The following is an 18,449-nucleotide window of genomic DNA, read 5'->3' as shown; positions in this document are numbered from 1 at the left end:
GAGAAGCATCTCTTACTTTCAAATCTTAGAAGAAAAATAAATTTTGGTTGAAATAATTTGTTTCTTAACCAAAAAAATCATTTTTTTTCCATTTTTTGAACCTTAAAGAAAATAAAAATATAAATTAAATGAAATTTTTAGCAGGTATATTTGTATAGTTGGTGGCTGTAGCTTATTTAAAAACTACAGCTCATAAATGTTTGATCATTGCTAGGGTCTAGGGAATTGCACACAGAATCACAGATTGATAGAACATAATCATAGAATGATAGAATTGTAGAGTTAGAAGGGGCCTCGAGGAATCTCAGCTAAAGCATCAATGACAGTTGGCCATCCAACTATGCTTAAAAATCTCCAAGGGAGTCCATTCCATTGTCGAACAGCTCTTACTGTCAGAAATTTCTTCCTGATGTTTAGTCAGAATCTTGTAACTTGAATCCATTGGTTCGGGTCCTAGCCACTGGATCAGAAGGAAACAAGCTTGCTCCATCTTCTATGTGACTGCCCTTTAAATATCTGAAGATGGTTACCATATCTCCTCTCAGTCTCCTCTTACTCAGGCCAAACATGCACAGCTCCCTCAACCGTTTCTCATCAGGCTTGGCTTCCAGACCCTTGATCATCTTGGCCGCCCTTCTCTTCTACCCAATTTAATCTTCTACCCATTTTTAAATAAGGAGATACTTGGGGGAATCAGAGATCAGTAGATGTTCATATACAAGTCTGTAAGACTTGCTACATATGTTCTCTGAGGGCATGGTTCCTATTAAAAAAAAGCTTCCACCTGAAATTCCCATTGGAACCAAGACTTGAGAGAAGACTTCTTTGAATCAGGAGAAACTAGTTGCATGCTGAAATACAGTAGAGTTTTCATTTCAATAACTTCATTGAATGGCAACTTTTCACTCTTTTGCCCAGTAGTAGTCTCTTTGCACAATGCCTTTGTACAAGTAAGGATCAACTGCTATATTGTTAACTGAATACTTCATCAATCAATGTGTTAGACGAGAAGTGTAATTAAGAATCAAGGGTCTACCTGTTCATTTTCAGAATTCTTGGGTTACTTTTTCCCATGGAAATTATCAGCTGTTGGCAATTTACCAGAATTAACAACTGTAAAAATACCAGACTTGTGCACTGCATTTTTTTTTCATACCCTGACTGGAATGCATATGAAGTTAACAAAAATAATTCCAGTAAGTGGAGTAAGCTTCTAATCCATGAGGACTCATTGACAAGCAAAGCTTTGCAGGAAAAAATGCTTAGGTCATTGCAGAGCCAACCACGAGCTGTCACACTGGAATCATTCTTCATGGACCAAACAAAATTGCTTTCATGCATTTCACCAGTAATACCTCAAGTTTTACAAAAGCTTAAAAAAAAAGTTTGGGAAAACCACCCAAGAATAAAAAGGAGAGAGAGAGGGGGGGGGAATGCAGTTCCTAGTATCTTGCACCCTGGAGGTGTCTGGAATTCAGGAGGGCTTCCTATATAAACATAGCTCTCTCTGTAGGGTTCATGCTTAGTGTTAAAGGAGCTTTATTAAAATTGCTGCAAGAGTTTGCATATGAACTGAACTGAACTTCATGAACAAAAGCAAGTTAAGACTTCTTACCAATGTAAAGGCATAATTTGCTGCAACTCTTGAGCCAAGCACTTTTGAAAAGAATTTCAGGTCTCAGGTTTCATACCCGGTGTCCCCAGATATGTCCCACTACTGGGATTCCCATAGGCACCTGATTGTCCACTAAAAGAACAGAATGCTAGACTAAGCAAGACTTTGGTTTGAGCCAGAAGGACTACTCTTATGTTCTTATGGAAAGCTCACAAGCAGATCCAACTTGGACTCTCTTGTAGCCTGATTCGCCTTGCTCCAGGTTTTGTAGCAATAATAGCTGTGTGCCTAAGTCTAGACATAATATACTAGACATACCATGGTTTGTTCTAACCATAAGCCCCACATTACAATGTGACCTTCCAGGTGTAAAATATGCAAACCATTGCTTAGAGCTGCTTGTCTAGTGTTGCCCATCTGCTCTGTACTCAGCTTCAGAGCTGAGACTTGGCTTAGTGCTGTGCGTGAGCCAAGCCATTAAAGCTAGGGTTGCCATATTTCCAAAAGTGAAAATCTGAACACAAAAGTTTTTATTATTATTATTATTATTATTATTATTATTATTATTATTATTATTTTCATTTATATACATTTCAGTAGTTTAACCATAGTTCTAACATTTCCAACCTCGACTTCCTTCTTCCTCTTTCTTCGGTTCCTTAAATTTATTTTATCATTTCCTGCATATTTTAACTTAACTTATTCTTTTATTCATCTATTTTGATTCTATGTTCTTTTGAAACTGCAGATTATTACAATAATCTTACCAATGTCTTTATCTGTTGGACATAAAAGTTGTTCAGGAGCTTTTTTTTAGTTTTGCCCAAAGTTGTTGATCTCTCTCTCCCCCCTTTTTTCTTTGCAAAATTTTTGGAGTTATTCTTACGCAATTTTGCCAAAATCTGTGCTTCCGATGTATGGCAGCCCTAATTAAAGCAAGTCATTATTTACCTATACAGTGGTACCTCAGGTTACATACGCTTCAGGTTACAGATGCTTCAGGTTACAGACTCTGCCAACACAGAAATAGTACCTCAGGTTAAGAACTTTCCTTCAGGATGAGAACAGAAATCGCACTGCGGCAGCGCGGCAGCAGTGGGAGGCCCCATTAGCTAAAGTGGTGCTTCAGGTTAAGAACAGTTTCAGGTTAAGAACAGACCTCCGGAACGAATTAAGTACGTAACCTGAGGTACCACTGTACAAGCCATGGTGCCATGTGAAATCTGAACTACAAAAGGATTTGACCATGGGTTCTTCACATTTCAGTCCTGTTGGATTTCCTGGGGCTTCCTTAGAAGCACATGGGAATTTTATGATTCAAGTCTTGACAAGCCTGGGTTGCTGCCCAAACTGGGGAGAAAGCCTTTTTCATATAAACACAGGGGCATCTGTTGATCAAACAATTCCTGTCTCTAAGGTTTGAGTTCCTAAAGTTCTGCTGCTTCCCCTTTTAATTACTTGAATTCTTTAAAAGAAAAAGAAGAAAAAGATATGCACATGCCGTGAGTAAATAGCCCCCTTCAGACATCATTAGGAGGTGTTTAAAAACCTTGTAGGGAAATTGCATTTCAAATAATTCAATTAGATTGGCGAGTGCCAACTTTGATATCAGCAAAGCCTAACCATGTAAACAGAAAAAAGCAGGTATTGTTTTTGGCACATTTTCCACTGAACTTGGATGATTACCATTTTGCTATTCGGGACCTTTGCAAGCAGGCGAAGCTGTAAAGGAGTCCACTGGAACCATTCATGTTATGGATTAACTACTTACAGCTACTCGGGGTTGTGCGCTGGGCCTCTTTCTCACAGGGGGGAGTTATTCATATCCTTTGGAAAACGCTGCTGATAATTAGTACTTTGTATGGCAGTGAGCTCACTCACATTACACAAGATTAGTGCTTTATTAAACGAGCAGACTGGTCTCTGCAGCCAGATTGTGTCTCACCCCTGGCTCGCTGGCAGCAAGGAAACAGGCGCATTGCCACTTTAAAACTGTCCAGAGACCTATGCTCATTTCGCTTCCCTTCCATGCAGACACATTTCACATGTTTATAATATGGGTTTTCAGGATGCCAGTGGGAAGAGGCAATGTTGCAACAAAAGGAAACAGAAGTTCTTTATGCGAAAAGAACAAAGCATTTTCTTTCTTTCTTTCTTTCTTTCTTTCTTTCTTTCTTTCTTTCTTTCTTTCTTTCTTTCTTTCTTTCTTTCTTCAGTTTTACCCTACACAAATCCGTGCCTGTGCCCCTTTCAGAGAGAGCATAAAGGAAGGTGGGGAGGTGAGAGAGACCGTGAGCCTTCCATGGAATAAAGTTGCCTGGGAGAGTTAAATAAAACAAACAACCCCCGCTTGAGAGTGCTGTAGGCAGACTGCAGACAAAAAGCCTGTTGTGCCAAAGACCCCCGGGACCCTCGAATAAAAGGATTTTAAAACTTAGCAAATATTTTCATTTTTGGTTGGTACGGCTTCAATTTAAGATACCCATTTGACCTACTCTGAGGAAGAGGAGGGGAAAGCCTGCCACTATAATTACTTGAAACATATTGTTTGGTGACAAAATTGTGTTTATTTTGCTCAAACTAGTAAAGACGCCACTCACACAGGCATTTGTTTGTATTTTTTGCTTAGTGAAACAAGGTAGCCCGTTACCTTCAAGCAGCATATATATATGGGCGTTTTGCTTTGTTTTTTAATCTTTGGGCTGGAACAAATGAATCTTAGAAGGCAGAAGCAGATTTAGCCTGGAAGTGTCCCTCTTTTCCAGAAACGTCCCTGATTTAGAGAAGCCGTCCCGGTTTCTTATTTGAGTCCAGAATGTCCCACTTAGGATGTACCTATTTTCATTGGATAAATGTTCAAGGCCTTAGTTTTAACCTCCTCAGTTCTTCAAAGACTCAGACTAATATACCTCAGTGACTGCATCTCCCAATACCAGCTGCATGCTTCAGATCCAACCTTGCCATGTGAGCCAATAATATGTGCTGTGAAAAACAGGCCTTTGTGGTGGTTGTCCTGAGACTGTGAAGTGTTCTTGCTTTCCTTGGCCTCTTCCTGTTTTTTTGGAAAGGCTGCAAGGTGCTGCTTTTATGATTGCCATTTGGTATAACCGGATTTTTTAAATTGTTAATTATGTTTTTGCAAAGCTGGACATACACTAACTGAATTGTCTGCTGTTTTTCATGTTATAGTTGTGACAAGTTGGAAAAGCCATTTTAATCACAGAGACCCATAAAGTGTGTAGGATGGATAGGTAGGCAGGCTGTTTCTTCATTGTCTGACAGGGCTGGCCCAAGATATTTTGCTGCCTGGGGCAAAAAGCAAGGTGGCACCCCATCCCATTCAATGTACAGAAGCTGACTGGAGTGGCCGTCAAATCTTTCAACACTTGTGACAGGACGGCATCCTCCACCATATCCGCAACAGAGGGCAGCAGCTGGGCTTAGAGGGTGCAGAGCAGGCTGTGTGGGACACACAGATCTGTCACTCAGCACCTTGTAGCCACTGCCTGCTCCCCTGTATTTTCCACCTAAAGTGGCTGCCTCCCTTTGTCTAATGGTAGGGTGGGTCCTGTTGCCTGTTGTGATACTATGGCACAAATGTCTGAAATGGGAATTTTTGAGTGTAGTCTTCAGTGATGAATGGTTTGTTGTTGTTTTTTGTAAACTGCTGATGTAACAAAACCAGTTGCTTGAATCTGCATTTTATTAAGACTTGCTCTAAAAACCCAGTTCCTCTCTTTGTTCTTCCTTCTCGTTTCCTCTCCCAGCTAGAGACACCATACCATTAAGCACACGAAGCTCGCAGAAGGCAATGGGAAGATTGTGATTGATTTCCTTGGTATTTGTGCTGAGCACTAAAGGAATCACATCTTTCCGGTGTATTAAAGCTCTTAACCTCCTTTAATCAAGGACGTTTATTATCCTGGTTCAGCAACGAGTAAACAGCTCCATCTAGTGGGGATTTTCCGTGACGCTGAATAAGCATTTACACTGAGCTGATCTCTTCAAGTTTTGGTGGAAAATAGCTTTAAATCCCCAAATGATTGCTCCCCAATAGCAAAATAAAAATTCAGAGCATTTTATTTTATTTTTTTACATAAGGCACTTTTTTATACTAGGAAATCATTGTGAGACATGTGGAAAACATATATCGGAAGATATATGTGCTGAGAGATCCACAGGCTTAAAATTTGGCATGCAGTCAGAAAGTTAATAGTATCCCACATCCTAATAAGTCATGTTAGGCCCTTTCATGTGGAGGATTCTCAGGTGTCTGGTGTGCAAAACTCAGTGTACCTGAGGTACACATGTAATATTTACCCTAGTCCAATCAGCAGACTCCAGTAGGAGGGAGCTAATAAGATTTTATGTGGGTGGCACATCCAAAGTAGAGACTTGTATAACTTTTTGTCTGTCCTGCATTAAAGTATGCAGATCTGCTTTCTGAATGTTCCCATCAACTCTCTTATTTTTTTACTCAGAGTGGCACGTTTAACCATGCAACTAGATTAGATCTATCCTCCCCTGATTCATTGTAGCCTCCTGGAGAATTCCAATGATACATTTGTCTTTTCCCACCTCTGTGTGTGAATTGGCAGCACACATAAGTTCGTCAATGGTAGCTGTTGGGATGGGAGAATATCTCTCTTCTGTTCTGTGCAACATCTCCGCCTTGATTCAGAAGGGGAAGGTGGAGTTTGTACACTTTTTCAAGTCTGGCAAAACCTGCTGGTTACACTGTACAAACACATGACTCCTAAACACACTGTTTTTGTGTGTGCTTAGGATTTTTGAACGTACATAATAACATGTGAAGGAGACAAACACATCTGTCAAACTGGTACACTTAGGCACTGATCTTAAACACCAGGCTTGGGGAACTAGTGGCTCTCCAGCTCTTGTTGGACTTCATATCCCATCAGCCCAACCAGGGATGGGAGGGCTACAGGTTCGCTACCCCTGTAATGCAAACTGTGATGCCCATTGAATACACTGCGACCTATTTCTGGGTTGACAAGTCTCTTGACTCTCTTATCATTGCACCTATAGTACACGTTGATAAAAATGTTTGTAGCTTGCACACTTTAGGAGTGCATTTAAAAACCATGTTTGTTTTTGCTACATCTAAAAAGTGCCATGGGCAATGTGCAGTGTTACACTAATTAAAAGCTGCCTTCAGTGGAACCAAAGCCATGCTTAGTTCATTATGAATCAGCTCAGTCTGAACTTACTAAACTAAGGCCACCCTTGATAGGCCAACTTTCAGACAACCCAGCTGTTCATGTGGGCAGTGGAAGGACTTTACTTGAAGCTAAATAGACTTCAGAAGAAATTTACCAGTGTAGGAAGCACACTTTCTAGATAAAAACCTGAAAGGTCTTATTTGCCTTAGTGGAAAAGTTTTTTTCCTAATAGATAGGAGGGATTATGGGAAAGACAACACTAGTTAATGAAGGTTTCCGGTGTTCAGTTTTAAAGCACTCACTGATAAATGCTAGGCTTATTTTGCTTTGCTTTGAAGGTGTCCTTGGCTTCTTGGGTTTTATGAAAGGCTTGTAACATTCCCCCTGCCCACATAGACAAAAAATTTCCAGGGGATAGTGGAAGGAAGAGAAAGAAAACCTCAGTTCTCTTAAGGAAGCATTTAAAGAAGCTGAAAATTAAATGACTGACTTACTTAATTTTGGGACTTGTTTATTAGAAAGAGCCACATCCTTGATATTGGATGCTCATTGGTTTCTCACACAACGGTCAAGTAATTATGCTTTCTGCATTGGCAGTTGATTTAGTCGCGGTTCATTACACTCTGTCCCATTGACTGCTCTGGAATGTGAAATCCCAACTATTGATCCCAGGCACTTGGTGGGGATTTCAGAGATAAAAGGGATAGCTGTTATCATTCAGTATCTATTGCATTGCTTAGATACTGTTCAGGACAGATTCACCTTGACAACATTCAAACAACTGAAGAGCCACGAGAATTACTTATTGGTTACCCAAGTAACTAAGCTGCTATAAAGCCAGAATAGGTTAGGATATATGCAAAAGATTTCAAGAAAGAAAAGCTAGAGTTGTATATTTTGGATGTGCGTCGTGAGTGAATGACAAAAGTTAGCAAGCAGCTAACAAAACCAATTGTTGTTTTTATCTTGTTTTGTCTAAATGCAGTTTCAAGAAAGGATTTCTGTATCTCTTGTGGCATGGAGCAGTATAATTTAACTGAAACTTAAATGTTAGATACCATAGAAATGGGTAGCAGTAGGAACACAGTCCTATAACTAATGAGGAATGACCACACTACTGTATTTACTTTCTCTGAAAGAATGATAAATTATTGGAAAGTGGTGCTTAGTTGGCGATGCAGAAAGCAGCTTAAATTTCCTGTAATGAATCTCACCAAGAAAGATCTATGTGAAAGCCAGCATGGGATTATAGTTTGGATGTCCAATTAGGACTGGAGAGTCGCAGATTTAAGTCTACCCTCAGCCATAAAGTTAATATAGTGACCATGGGCCAGCTAATGTTCCTCAGCTTAACCTACTTTACAGGGTTGTTTGAAAAATATGGGTAGCATGCACCGTCCTAAATGAGGAATTCTCCCAAACTGGGGTTGCCTCTTCTATGCTGGTGCCTTCTACAATACATCTACATCATCTAAAAAACAAAGACTGTGTGCTTTTGGCTTCAGAACTCTTGTTCAATTAACTTGCAAATTCAATGTATTGATGAACTATTTAATTAATTAAAGCTTGTAAACAAATCAACTTAGAAAGAAGCCCCTGTTGGTGAAGCAACCACAATCCATTGCTTTGTTCTTTTCTTGTGGGGAGGCCCAGAGGTTGAGCAAAGTGTGTCCTTCCCTTCAACCGATGACAATTTGCTGCCATAGGATTGTGCCATTTCTGCATGCATTGGGAAATGGGCTTTGAACATGGTGCTTCCATGACCACTCCCCATTTAGCAGGATGGTGCTTCCCTTCCCTTTAGCAGGATTCCCCAACAACAGCATCTGTCATCTAAGGCAGCTGCTTCAGTTAGCCTAATGGTAGGGCTGGCCGTGCACTGTAGCAGGAACCCCCCACCCCAATCATTCTGTTTGCACAAACTTCACACACACTCACACTCACACACTACATACGCCACATTTCTGTTATAAATTCATAGAAAATCAACCATACATCGGATTTGCACTGTTCCATTTTATTTTACTCCATGTGACAAGGACTATCAAAGGGGGGTGGCTTGGTTCTGGTCAGCCATAATCCCTTCAGCATACCAGCACATCCACAGGAGCCCTGCCCAGTTGCTATGTCAGCCCTGATAATCCCAGACAGAAGACAATCAAAATCACAAAGAACCTGCATATGGTAGTGGATTCAGCACAGACTGAAACAAAGGACAATAATCAGATCTTCCCTCTGGGGGCAGGAAACTGCAAACCCCTTTGTCTCCTGGAAGTGACTCATGGGGAGTGGGAAAGGAGGAACCAGCCAGGTGACAGGACACTCAGGTTACCACCACAACTCCTCCCTCAACCCCTCTTTTCTGTAATGTATGCATGATGTCAACCCCTTCTGTAATGTATGCATGATGTCAACCCCTCCTTTCTGTAATGTATGCATGATGTTTCTGGGGGTGGGCTTGACCTGGAGGATGGGAATTTCAAAAGTTTTTATAAGGTCTGGCAGACCATCTTTCTGGGTCTTTCCTCTCACCTGCAAGTGAGGGGAGCACCCTGCCGTGACAGTCTTAGTTCAATAAAGGCCAAGCCTACAGGCTGCTGTTTTGCTCCAAGTTATCCTGGTTGGTGTCTTTGTTTTTGTCCAAGGGAGCCCTCGGATTTTTCCGGTAACAGCACCCACTTGCTTTTCAGGAAATGGAGTACAGGAGAGCTTGGGTTCAAATGGATGTCAAAGCTGGAAGTAGCAAAAATCTGTTGAGAAGATCTAACCATCTAGCTCAGCATCCTGGGCTATGCTGGTTTTGCTTCGGCATATGCTGTTTTATCTTTACCAGTGCTTTCCACCAGTTTTCCAGAGACTAATATTAAGTGAAGTGACCTGTAATTTCCAGGGTCCTCTTCCCTCCACCCCCCCTTTTTAAATGGTGTTACATTGGCTACTTTCCAGTCCTCAGGTATGGAAGCTGATCTTAGGGACAAGTTGTATATACTTGTTAGAAGATTTGGCAATGTCACATTTCAGTTCTCATCTGTTGACACTTGTATGTGAGGATCACTCCCGTAAAGATCTCTGTGCATTTTGTTCCATATTCTTGATGCCCTGTATATTACCCCAAGCAGAACCACTCTGCACACACAGAACATATCCCCACATGCCATTGTATCTGTGGAAGCTTGCTGTTGTACCTGGATCATCCTTGGATTGATTTAAGTACAAAAGCGAGACTTTTAGCTGATGGCTTCATTCATCTATTAAAGCATAACACTTTATTTCTTCATTTATACAAAGATGTAACTTAGCTGGAAAGTAACTGGGAAAGGGGTATTGTTTTTGTATCCGCCTGTTCATTTGGCTGGCTGAGCTTCAAAAATATAAGACATTGTTCTGTGCCAAAACTGGAAATGAAACATTCTGTTTCTCTTCCATGTGTTATTTGAAGAATACAGAAATAGAATAAAATAAAATAGAAAGTACAAAGACATGGAGCACAAACCACAGCAATGTTGCCTGCATGAGCCCTGTTGAAATTAGTTGATGGAAATCAGTTGAAAGCTTCTGCACAAGACACTTCCATGAATATACCAGGAGAAGCTCCCATGAAATGATGTCCGTTTTCACCTAAATCTATTAAAAGATATAGCTGGATCACATTCCCATTAGTAGCCTTGCTCATGCATCAGTTAACTGATACTGTGGTTGCCGAAATCCCAACCCTTAAAGTCTTGCGGCAGATTGTAGTTGTGGAGCTTAGTGAAAGATTGAGGTCCTTTCTTCTCATCAGAAAGTTCATTTATCTACTATTACTTTCCATCCTACTAGGGAGGGGTTGTACCTCTGGTGGGGGGGTACATTGTGCTGCTTCTTGGGTAGTTTGCCTACCTTTGGTCCTCACCCTGCACTCGGCTCTCACCTATGGCTCCTAAAAGCTGTCCGCAAGTGACAGTAGCCACACCACAGGAAATGGTTTTGACTGGCCGGCTAAACCAGGTGAGGGTAGCTGATGGGTCTCAAACCCTCAGTGAGTTAGAGACTTTCCCTGCATGCCAAGACAGGCTCCAGCGGATTGGTTGGGCAAGACAGTCTAACAGTTATGAAGACACTTTCTGTACATGCTGTAGAGGGCAGTGAGAGGCAGATGGGGCTCATCAACCTGGGAAGGTAGCACATCTTGGAGGACATAGGAGCCAAGTCTTAGGGGCTGAAGTTCCTTCACCCCACCCATAAAATATTTAAGGAGGCTCGGGCCTCCCAAAGTTAATGGACATTGTCATTCAAACAGTGCATGTGTGCTGTGTGATGGGATCAGTTATGCACGGCAGGGCTTACCTGGGTCACACCAATATTTTATTCAAGTTGGTACCCCTGGAGAAGGAAAATGTTGACTGCCTTGCGGGATATCTTTGGGAGAAGAAAAGGTTCGTGAGCAAACTCTACACAAATGCAGAGCTGGATGGCGCCTTGTACACCGCCTTCCAAAAATTTCTGCAGCTTAGCTGATGCTAAACATATTGCTCTGCTTTCTTTGGACCACATCAACGAGGCCAAAAGAGAGGTCTTGTTGTCTAGGCAGCCCAGAACCTCCATACACACTGCAGGGCACCCAGGGGAGTCACTTCAGTGTTGCTAATGCAGTAGTTGGACTTCACCCCCAGAGGTGCGCTCAATTATCTCTGGAGACAGACGAATGCCAACAACAAGAAGCACGTGATGCCACAGAGGTAGTGGCAAAATGTAAAGCTTGCCTTGATCATATGAGCTGTGGTCCTCCAGATATTGTTGAGCTACAGTTCTTTCCAACCCTGGTCACTAGCCATGTTAGTTGGGACTGATGGGAGTCCAACAACAACTGGAGGGCCACAGTTGCCTCACCAGAGCCATCTGAGCACCATCTGCACTGGGATCTTCCAATAACTGGTCTGCATCAGTTAAACCTGACTTCCACCCATATTTGTAAAAGGAGGAATCAAGCCCCCAATGCACTTGTCTTGTGCCATGTTTTAATGCGGGCCGAGGGAACCGTTTCTGAAGGCTTATCTCCCCATCAGTGATGCTTGCCTAAATAAGGAAATGGAAAAGTTCAATATGTGTAGCATGGAGAGTTAAGAAAGCATTTCAGGAGTCTGGAACCTCCTCTGTTAAGTGGTTCTGGCATTAGTAAAAAGCAGCATGCGGGTCAGAAAGCCAAAGTAAATGTGCACAGTGATGATATCAGCTGTGAGGCAACAGCACGTTACGGCCGGGGATGTGGTGCAATCTTGCAAAATCCATTCCATGGGACTGAAGGGCCTTGCCAGCAGCATATGCAAGCCAGGGCTCACGGCTGTTATTGCAGGCCCTTGATGTAAAGGCTCTTGAATCTTTGTTGGCTGGAATGTAACGTCTTGAAATCCCAGGGCTGCCATTTCTGCCAGGAGTTGACCACCAGCATCCCCTACTAGCATATGGAAACTAAAATGAATGTTCAGCTATTGGAGGAAAAGGTGTTACTTAGAGGCTTGGCTACAGAGTGACTGAAGTCACTTAGTAGTTTTGGATGAGGTTTGCAAAATAAGCCCTGACTCTTGCAGTTATATTCAGAGTTTTGCACCTGGTTAGAAAGCAAGTCAGTTCATTGCTTGGGGTAGAATTGTAGAGTTGGAAAGGACCCTGAGGGAGTCTGTTCTGCTGTCAAGCAGCTCTTGCTGTCAGAAAGTTCTTCCTGATGTTTAGTTAGAATCTCCTAGAAGACCAATGTGTATTATACCATGATACCAGGCAAGAATGATCCTATGCATATTTATATAGGAAAAAAAGATGCTGTAGTTTAGTGGGTCTTACTCACAGATAAGTAAGCATAAGACTGTAGCCCTAGCCTTATGGCAATTAAAATGTTTTATAGCCTGGCACAGACAATACTTTTAACGCAGCCCAATTTAGAAGTCTACAGTTCACTTGCCTGTATACATAAAACGCTATTATTGACATACTGGAGGAAATACGACACTAAAATACTATACAGTATTCAAAATACTATATCCCGCTTTTCCACAGCCAGGATAATTAAGCACCACTTTTGTGTGATGCATTAACTTTATTAGTAAAATGTTCTCAGAAAGACATTATGTTTGGATTACTAGATAAAGAATTAAAGGAAAACAATTTGTACTTTTTATAAGCATGTAAGTGGACCAGCTCCAAGAAGTAAGCACTGAGATTAAATAAAAGCACTTGTGAACTGTGCCATTATGACCATTTAAGGGACAGAGTGACTGGTACGTGCCAGGTATTTATGAGGATTCTTGCTCTTCTAGAAACTTATTTTTATCCACCATTAATTTCTACTTGAAATGAAAGTTTTGTAGCACCACAGAGAAAAGCTAAAAAGATTTCAAGTATTCTCCCTCTCTTTTCCTGGTCACTCATATATCTGTACCTGTACGCAAGACAAAGAATAGTACAATGTAGTACTTATTCTGCCGTAGTCCTATTTATTCAGATAAAGAGTTTTGAAACGTTGTTGTTGTTTAGTCGTGACCCCATGGACCAGAGCACACCAGGCACTCCTGTCTTCCACTGCCTCCCGCAGTTTGGTCAAACTCATGCTGGTAGCTTTGAGAACACTGTCCAACCATCTCGTCCTCTGTCGTCCCCTTCTCCTTGTGCCCTCAATCTTTCCCAATATGTTTTGAATATGTTTTGAAACATATTCTAATGCTGTGCATTACAGAAATGAAAAAGGGATATCTTGGCAAGGCAAGCATTTTCTCTCTCTGGGCTATTTGAGAAACAAGACACAAGGTTGTAGTAGTACATATTGGATAGTACAGAATGTCCACATGGCAATCTCTGATGGGTGCTTCCATGTTAGACTCTTGACTAAAATTTCAGCTTTCTCAGTTATTAATACAAGTATTTCACTATTTTCAGGGAGGGATAGAAGATGTGATGGCAACATACCTTTAAAAATTAGAAAATAGGTCAAACAAACAATCCGCCTATATATTTGAAAACTTTCTGATTCCTAAACTAAGGGCCTACCCAAATGTGATGCTAAATGCATATTTGCCCTGAGGAGTGGCTGGCCTAAATGTGATGTTAAATGCATCTTTGCAATTGGGAGTGGCCGACGGGGATGGCAGTGGCACTTGGCCTTCTGCCCCTGCTGTTTGTTGCTGGGAGAGGGAGGTTGGCACTGTGTGAACACAGCAGAAGGAGTGCCAGATCAACCTGCCTTATAGCACTGACTTTTCCCTAGCCTTGCTTTTCACCCTCTCAATCAGCCACAGCATCATCAGTGCCAGGAGACCAGCTGGGTGCTCCTGCTCCTGTGTCCTTGCTTGGTGCTGTAGTCTAAACCACTGAGCCTCTTGGGCTTGCCAATCAGAAGGTCAGTGGCTCAAACCCCCGTGACGGGATGAGCTCTCATTGCTCTGTCCCAGCCCCTGCCAACCTAGCAGTTCGAAAGCACACCAGTACAAGTAGATAAATAGGGACCACTGCGACAGGAAGGCAAACGGTGTTTCCGTGCGCTCTGTTTTCTGTCACGGTGTCCCGTTGTGACAGAAGCAGTTTAGTTATGCTGACCACATGACTCAGAAAGCTGTCTGTGGACAAACACCGTCTCCCTTGGACTGAAAGTGAGATGAGTGCCACAACCCCATAGTCCCCTTGGCTGGACTTAACCATCAAGGGGTCCTTTACCTTTACCTTACAGTATTTAATGTATACATTTCAAAAAAATTTAAAATAAGAGCTATGGTACTCGGGGAAGGATAAATAGTGGAATAGCAATGGGTGGAGAACCCTTCCCCATTTACTGTGATCCTGATGAAAATCTCCCCTCTGAAGCTGCTATTTGCATTGGGAGGGAACACTTTATTGACTTATGGGAAAATTTTCTTCCCAGTGCAGATAGCAGCTTCAGAGGACAGGTTTTCCTTGGGACTACGGGGAGGAAGGAAATATTTACACTTCATTGGTCCTTAACTTAGCAAGCCCTGCTTGAATTCAGTTTCTCTTAAACCATGCTTCTGGTATTTTTCTTTGTCTTCCTCAGCAATATGAAAACTGGAGACCAAACCAACCAGACAGTTTCTTTTCTTCTGGAGAAGATTGTGTTGTTATAATTTGGCATGAGAATGGCCAGTGGAACGATGTACCATGCAATTATCATCTCACATACACTTGCAAGAAAGGAACAGGTAAAGATTTTCAGACCAGGGTCACAAATTGCCACATGAAATACATAAGAAGTGCAGGCTTGTGGACTTACGTGTGCAAGTCATAATGTCTGAATACTAGCATATTTCATTGCACACCAAGCTATGTTAGTGCTGCAGAAATCAGTGCTGGCTGTGTTATTGAAACTGGCTCCATGCCATTACTAAAAATGTGCTGAAACAAATGAATGCATTCTAAGAAGAATTCTTCATCCCAACTTTAGCTTTCTTGTAATTTCATGTTTCAGCTGAGTAAGAGAAAAATGCAATGACATATGACTGCCATCTTAACTCCACTTATTTTAATTCAGCACTGAATTCAATAGGCTTTATTTCTGAGTAGATGTGCTTAGGATTGTGTTGTTCCACTTGTGAGATCCTTCAATGAGCAGAGTTCATTCTCATGGGGGTTTGGTCCCAAGGGTCCCTCATATGAGCAAAAGTGCCTATATGCAAAGTACCCCCTTGGAACTGCCCCCCATGAGCAATCCTAGTTTTCTGGAGCTGGCATGCCTTGCCCCCCAAATCAGACAAAGAGCTTAAAAGCTCTTTCGTGGTGGGTAACCCAGGCAGACCTGGCATGAAAAGAGCTTTTAACCTCTGTGCCTTGATTGTGGGGCAAGGTCATCTCAGCATGCTGGTTCTCGGATGCTCTCACAACATCTCAAACGGCCGTCGATGTTCCCGTGAGATTTCACACGAGCCCTCCTAGCCTTCCTCCAATGTTATAAACTTCTAGTGACTATTTAGGAAAGGTTGAAAATTGTTGTAATCAAATTAAGTTATATTTCCAATTGACTAATTTAGTTTTTAAAAATGAAGGCTAGGGGTCCCCACCCATTTAATCAAACTCTCTAAAAATGACTGAGAACCCAGTCTGAATCGTGGGCTTTTTGGAGAGAGAAGGGAGCTTTGTCCAAGATTATGGTGTGGAAGAAAACTGACAATAAGTCTGAATTTGTACTTTTAGTTGCCTGTGGCCAGCCCCCAGTTGTAGAAAATGCAAAGACTTTTGGGAAGATGAAGCCTCGTTATGAAATAAACTCCTTGATCAGATACCACTGCAAAGATGGTTTTATCCAGCGCCACGTTCCAATCATCCGGTGCCAAGGGAATGGACGATGGGATTTGCCTAAAATTACCTGCATGAATCGTGAGTTGCCTATGCAAAGGGATTTGTGATTGGCAAGGTTCAGGCTAGACCCTCACCAGTCTGTCAGTCAAATGTCTTTGCATGGAGGATGAGAAACCATTCCCTGCCCCAACACACCTCTCCACTCTACCCTGTAGATAGTGTTATTTAATGCAGGTGTTCCATACAGGTGTATGACCATTCTGATGCTCATTTTATTCCATCGTCTTATTTTTATGATGTGGGAGAATTGTGCAAATTGGACATCTGCACAATTGGGATTTCCAAACAGAGAGCCCGAATTGCATGTGACTCTAGGATGGTTCACAAGTTACCCTGAATACAGTACAAGCCGTCTTTGCACTTGTACAAACATTTGTGTGAAAGAGTGTACACTTGTTCATATGAACAGCTCTGCTGTAGGCAGGTACACAGACTGTACACTGGCTGAACAACACACATACATTACTGTATGAGTGTGTAGCTCAACTATTTGTGCTCCCAGTTTCACAGACTGCACCCTCGTTGAATGTAATGTGTGAACACCCATGTTACCTCCATGCCCTCTCCTCCACCACACAAAGACTTTATGCTGGTCAGGAAATGTCCGAACCTGAGTTGTGTGTCTAACACAGTGCATCTCTTCATCATGCTTCTAGTTTTGCTGGCATGCTTACAACATTTTCCTTCTTTTCTTTCTCTTTTGTTTCCAGCATCCTCATTCCAAAGGACTTACTCTAAGAAATATTATTATAAACATTCTTCACCAGGAAAGGGAAACTCATTAAATTCATCAAAACATTTTCATCGTTGGATCAGGACATGGCAGGATTCAAGGCGCTGAACGCACTCTGGCAAAAGCGGGATGTTCTCCATGCCAGCCAAAGTCCTAACTTAACTGTGCCTTTTTAAAAATCAATTATAGGAGTATTACCAAGCATTTTTATTTTTTTGAAAACTTAAGGACCTCAGAACTCTCAGCACACATCTGTGATCGCTACAAATGCAAAATTGAAAAGGGAGACATTGCCAGCCATCTATAGCATGTTAATGTTCATATGTCATTGATGAGGGAACATTAGAGTCCCTGTCCCAGCGTCCTATAATAATTAAAACTCTTCCATTTTAGCACCAATGATAATGTAAATAAGATGATTTAATGGTGTTTTAATGTGTGTTACGTTAAAAGAACAGCAACCCTGTATATACAATGAAATGTCACACTAAGTTCAAGTTTATTTATGGCTTTTTGGCCTCAGAGGTCTTTAATCATTTTTTGTTTGTTTGTTTGTCTTGAGGTACTTCATCAGGCTGAAAATAATTTTAAATTGCAGTCTGCTCTCTCTTTTCTTTTTGTAACCATGGGAGAAAACGGCTGTTGCAATGGCTGAAGATGAGCAAAGTAGCAGAGGAACGCTGTTCTTTCCCAGCAGAGGTCCATAGAGAACTGTGTGTTGAAACCTTACACATAAGGAGCACAGCAAGCAGGAACAACCGTGAACAATGGACTGCAATGTGGAACTTGACTTCCGTCCTTTTCAGCATTGGCACTGATTGAAAAGGGACTTGCCTGGAGGACTTTTTTTTTAAAGATGACAAGGAGGGCCTGTAGGAATAACAATAACAATAATAAGTGCTAATACAATAAATCTCAACCAGGGCCACTTTTTTTTTTAAACGATGACTTTTACAACACTAACCGTGGGTCTACATTACAGCTCTCTGCATTTTAAGATGGAGATACGATAGACCTACAACTTTTGTTGTACAAAAAAACCGAACAAACGAAAAAGTAAATAATTTTGTATATATAAATATATATAACCATTTTTAATCCTTTTATAAAGTAATGAATGTTTGTGTATGAATGCTGCAGCTGTGAAGCGTACCTAAATAAATGAAGTAAGCCATACTGATATAATTTATTGGATGTTCTTTTTATCTTGAAATAGCTTGGTAGCTTGTTTTCAGCCTCCAAGCTCATCCTGATGCATTTGGGAGAACTAGAGTTGGCTTCAAATGTTTTTGACTTGACTTGAGAGAATATATCTATATCTATATAATAAATGGGATCATGAGTGAGAGCTGTGTGACTTGTAAGCAATCAATACCTTGACTTGTGAATAATCTCTGTGTTCCTAGAACTATTGTAGATTTTTCTGCCTAACAGGCCTAGTATAAGGAGGGGATATGTCTCCTTAGCTCTTCTCGATTCATCTTCCATGGCCAGGTGGGGTACACTAATTGCAGAAAGTGGTACTTTCAAGGGCTAGGCTGGGTCGGTACTTTCAAGGGCTAGAAGTATCTTATCTCCAGATCTA

At 41.5% G+C, this 18,449-nt stretch overlaps 1 protein-coding gene across 3 annotated transcripts in view; it reads left to right on the top strand.

The window, feature by feature from the left end:
- VCAN (versican) overlaps nucleotides 1-18,212 on the top strand; it is a 131,757-nt gene extending 113,545 nt beyond the window's left edge. For all 3 annotated transcript variants that reach the window (XM_081213448.1, XM_081213450.1, XM_081213449.1), the window contains 3 exons: nucleotides 14,834-14,978; nucleotides 15,967-16,149; nucleotides 16,842-18,212. In XM_081213448.1, coding sequence (XP_081069574.1) covers nucleotides 14,834-14,978; nucleotides 15,967-16,149; nucleotides 16,842-16,972 — 459 coding nt within the window. In that variant the 3' untranslated portion in view covers nucleotides 16,973-18,212. The remainder of the gene's footprint in view (nucleotides 1-14,833; nucleotides 14,979-15,966; nucleotides 16,150-16,841) is intronic.
- Nucleotides 18,213-18,449: the final 237 nt, after the last annotated feature.

This window comes from Podarcis bocagei (assembly GCF_964188305.1).
Source record: "Podarcis bocagei genome assembly, chromosome: 11".
NCBI lineage: Eukaryota > Metazoa > Chordata > Lepidosauria > Squamata > Lacertidae > Podarcis > Podarcis bocagei.
Note: the sequence above shows the minus strand (reverse complement) of the source record. Positions and strands in the feature narration are given on the sequence as shown.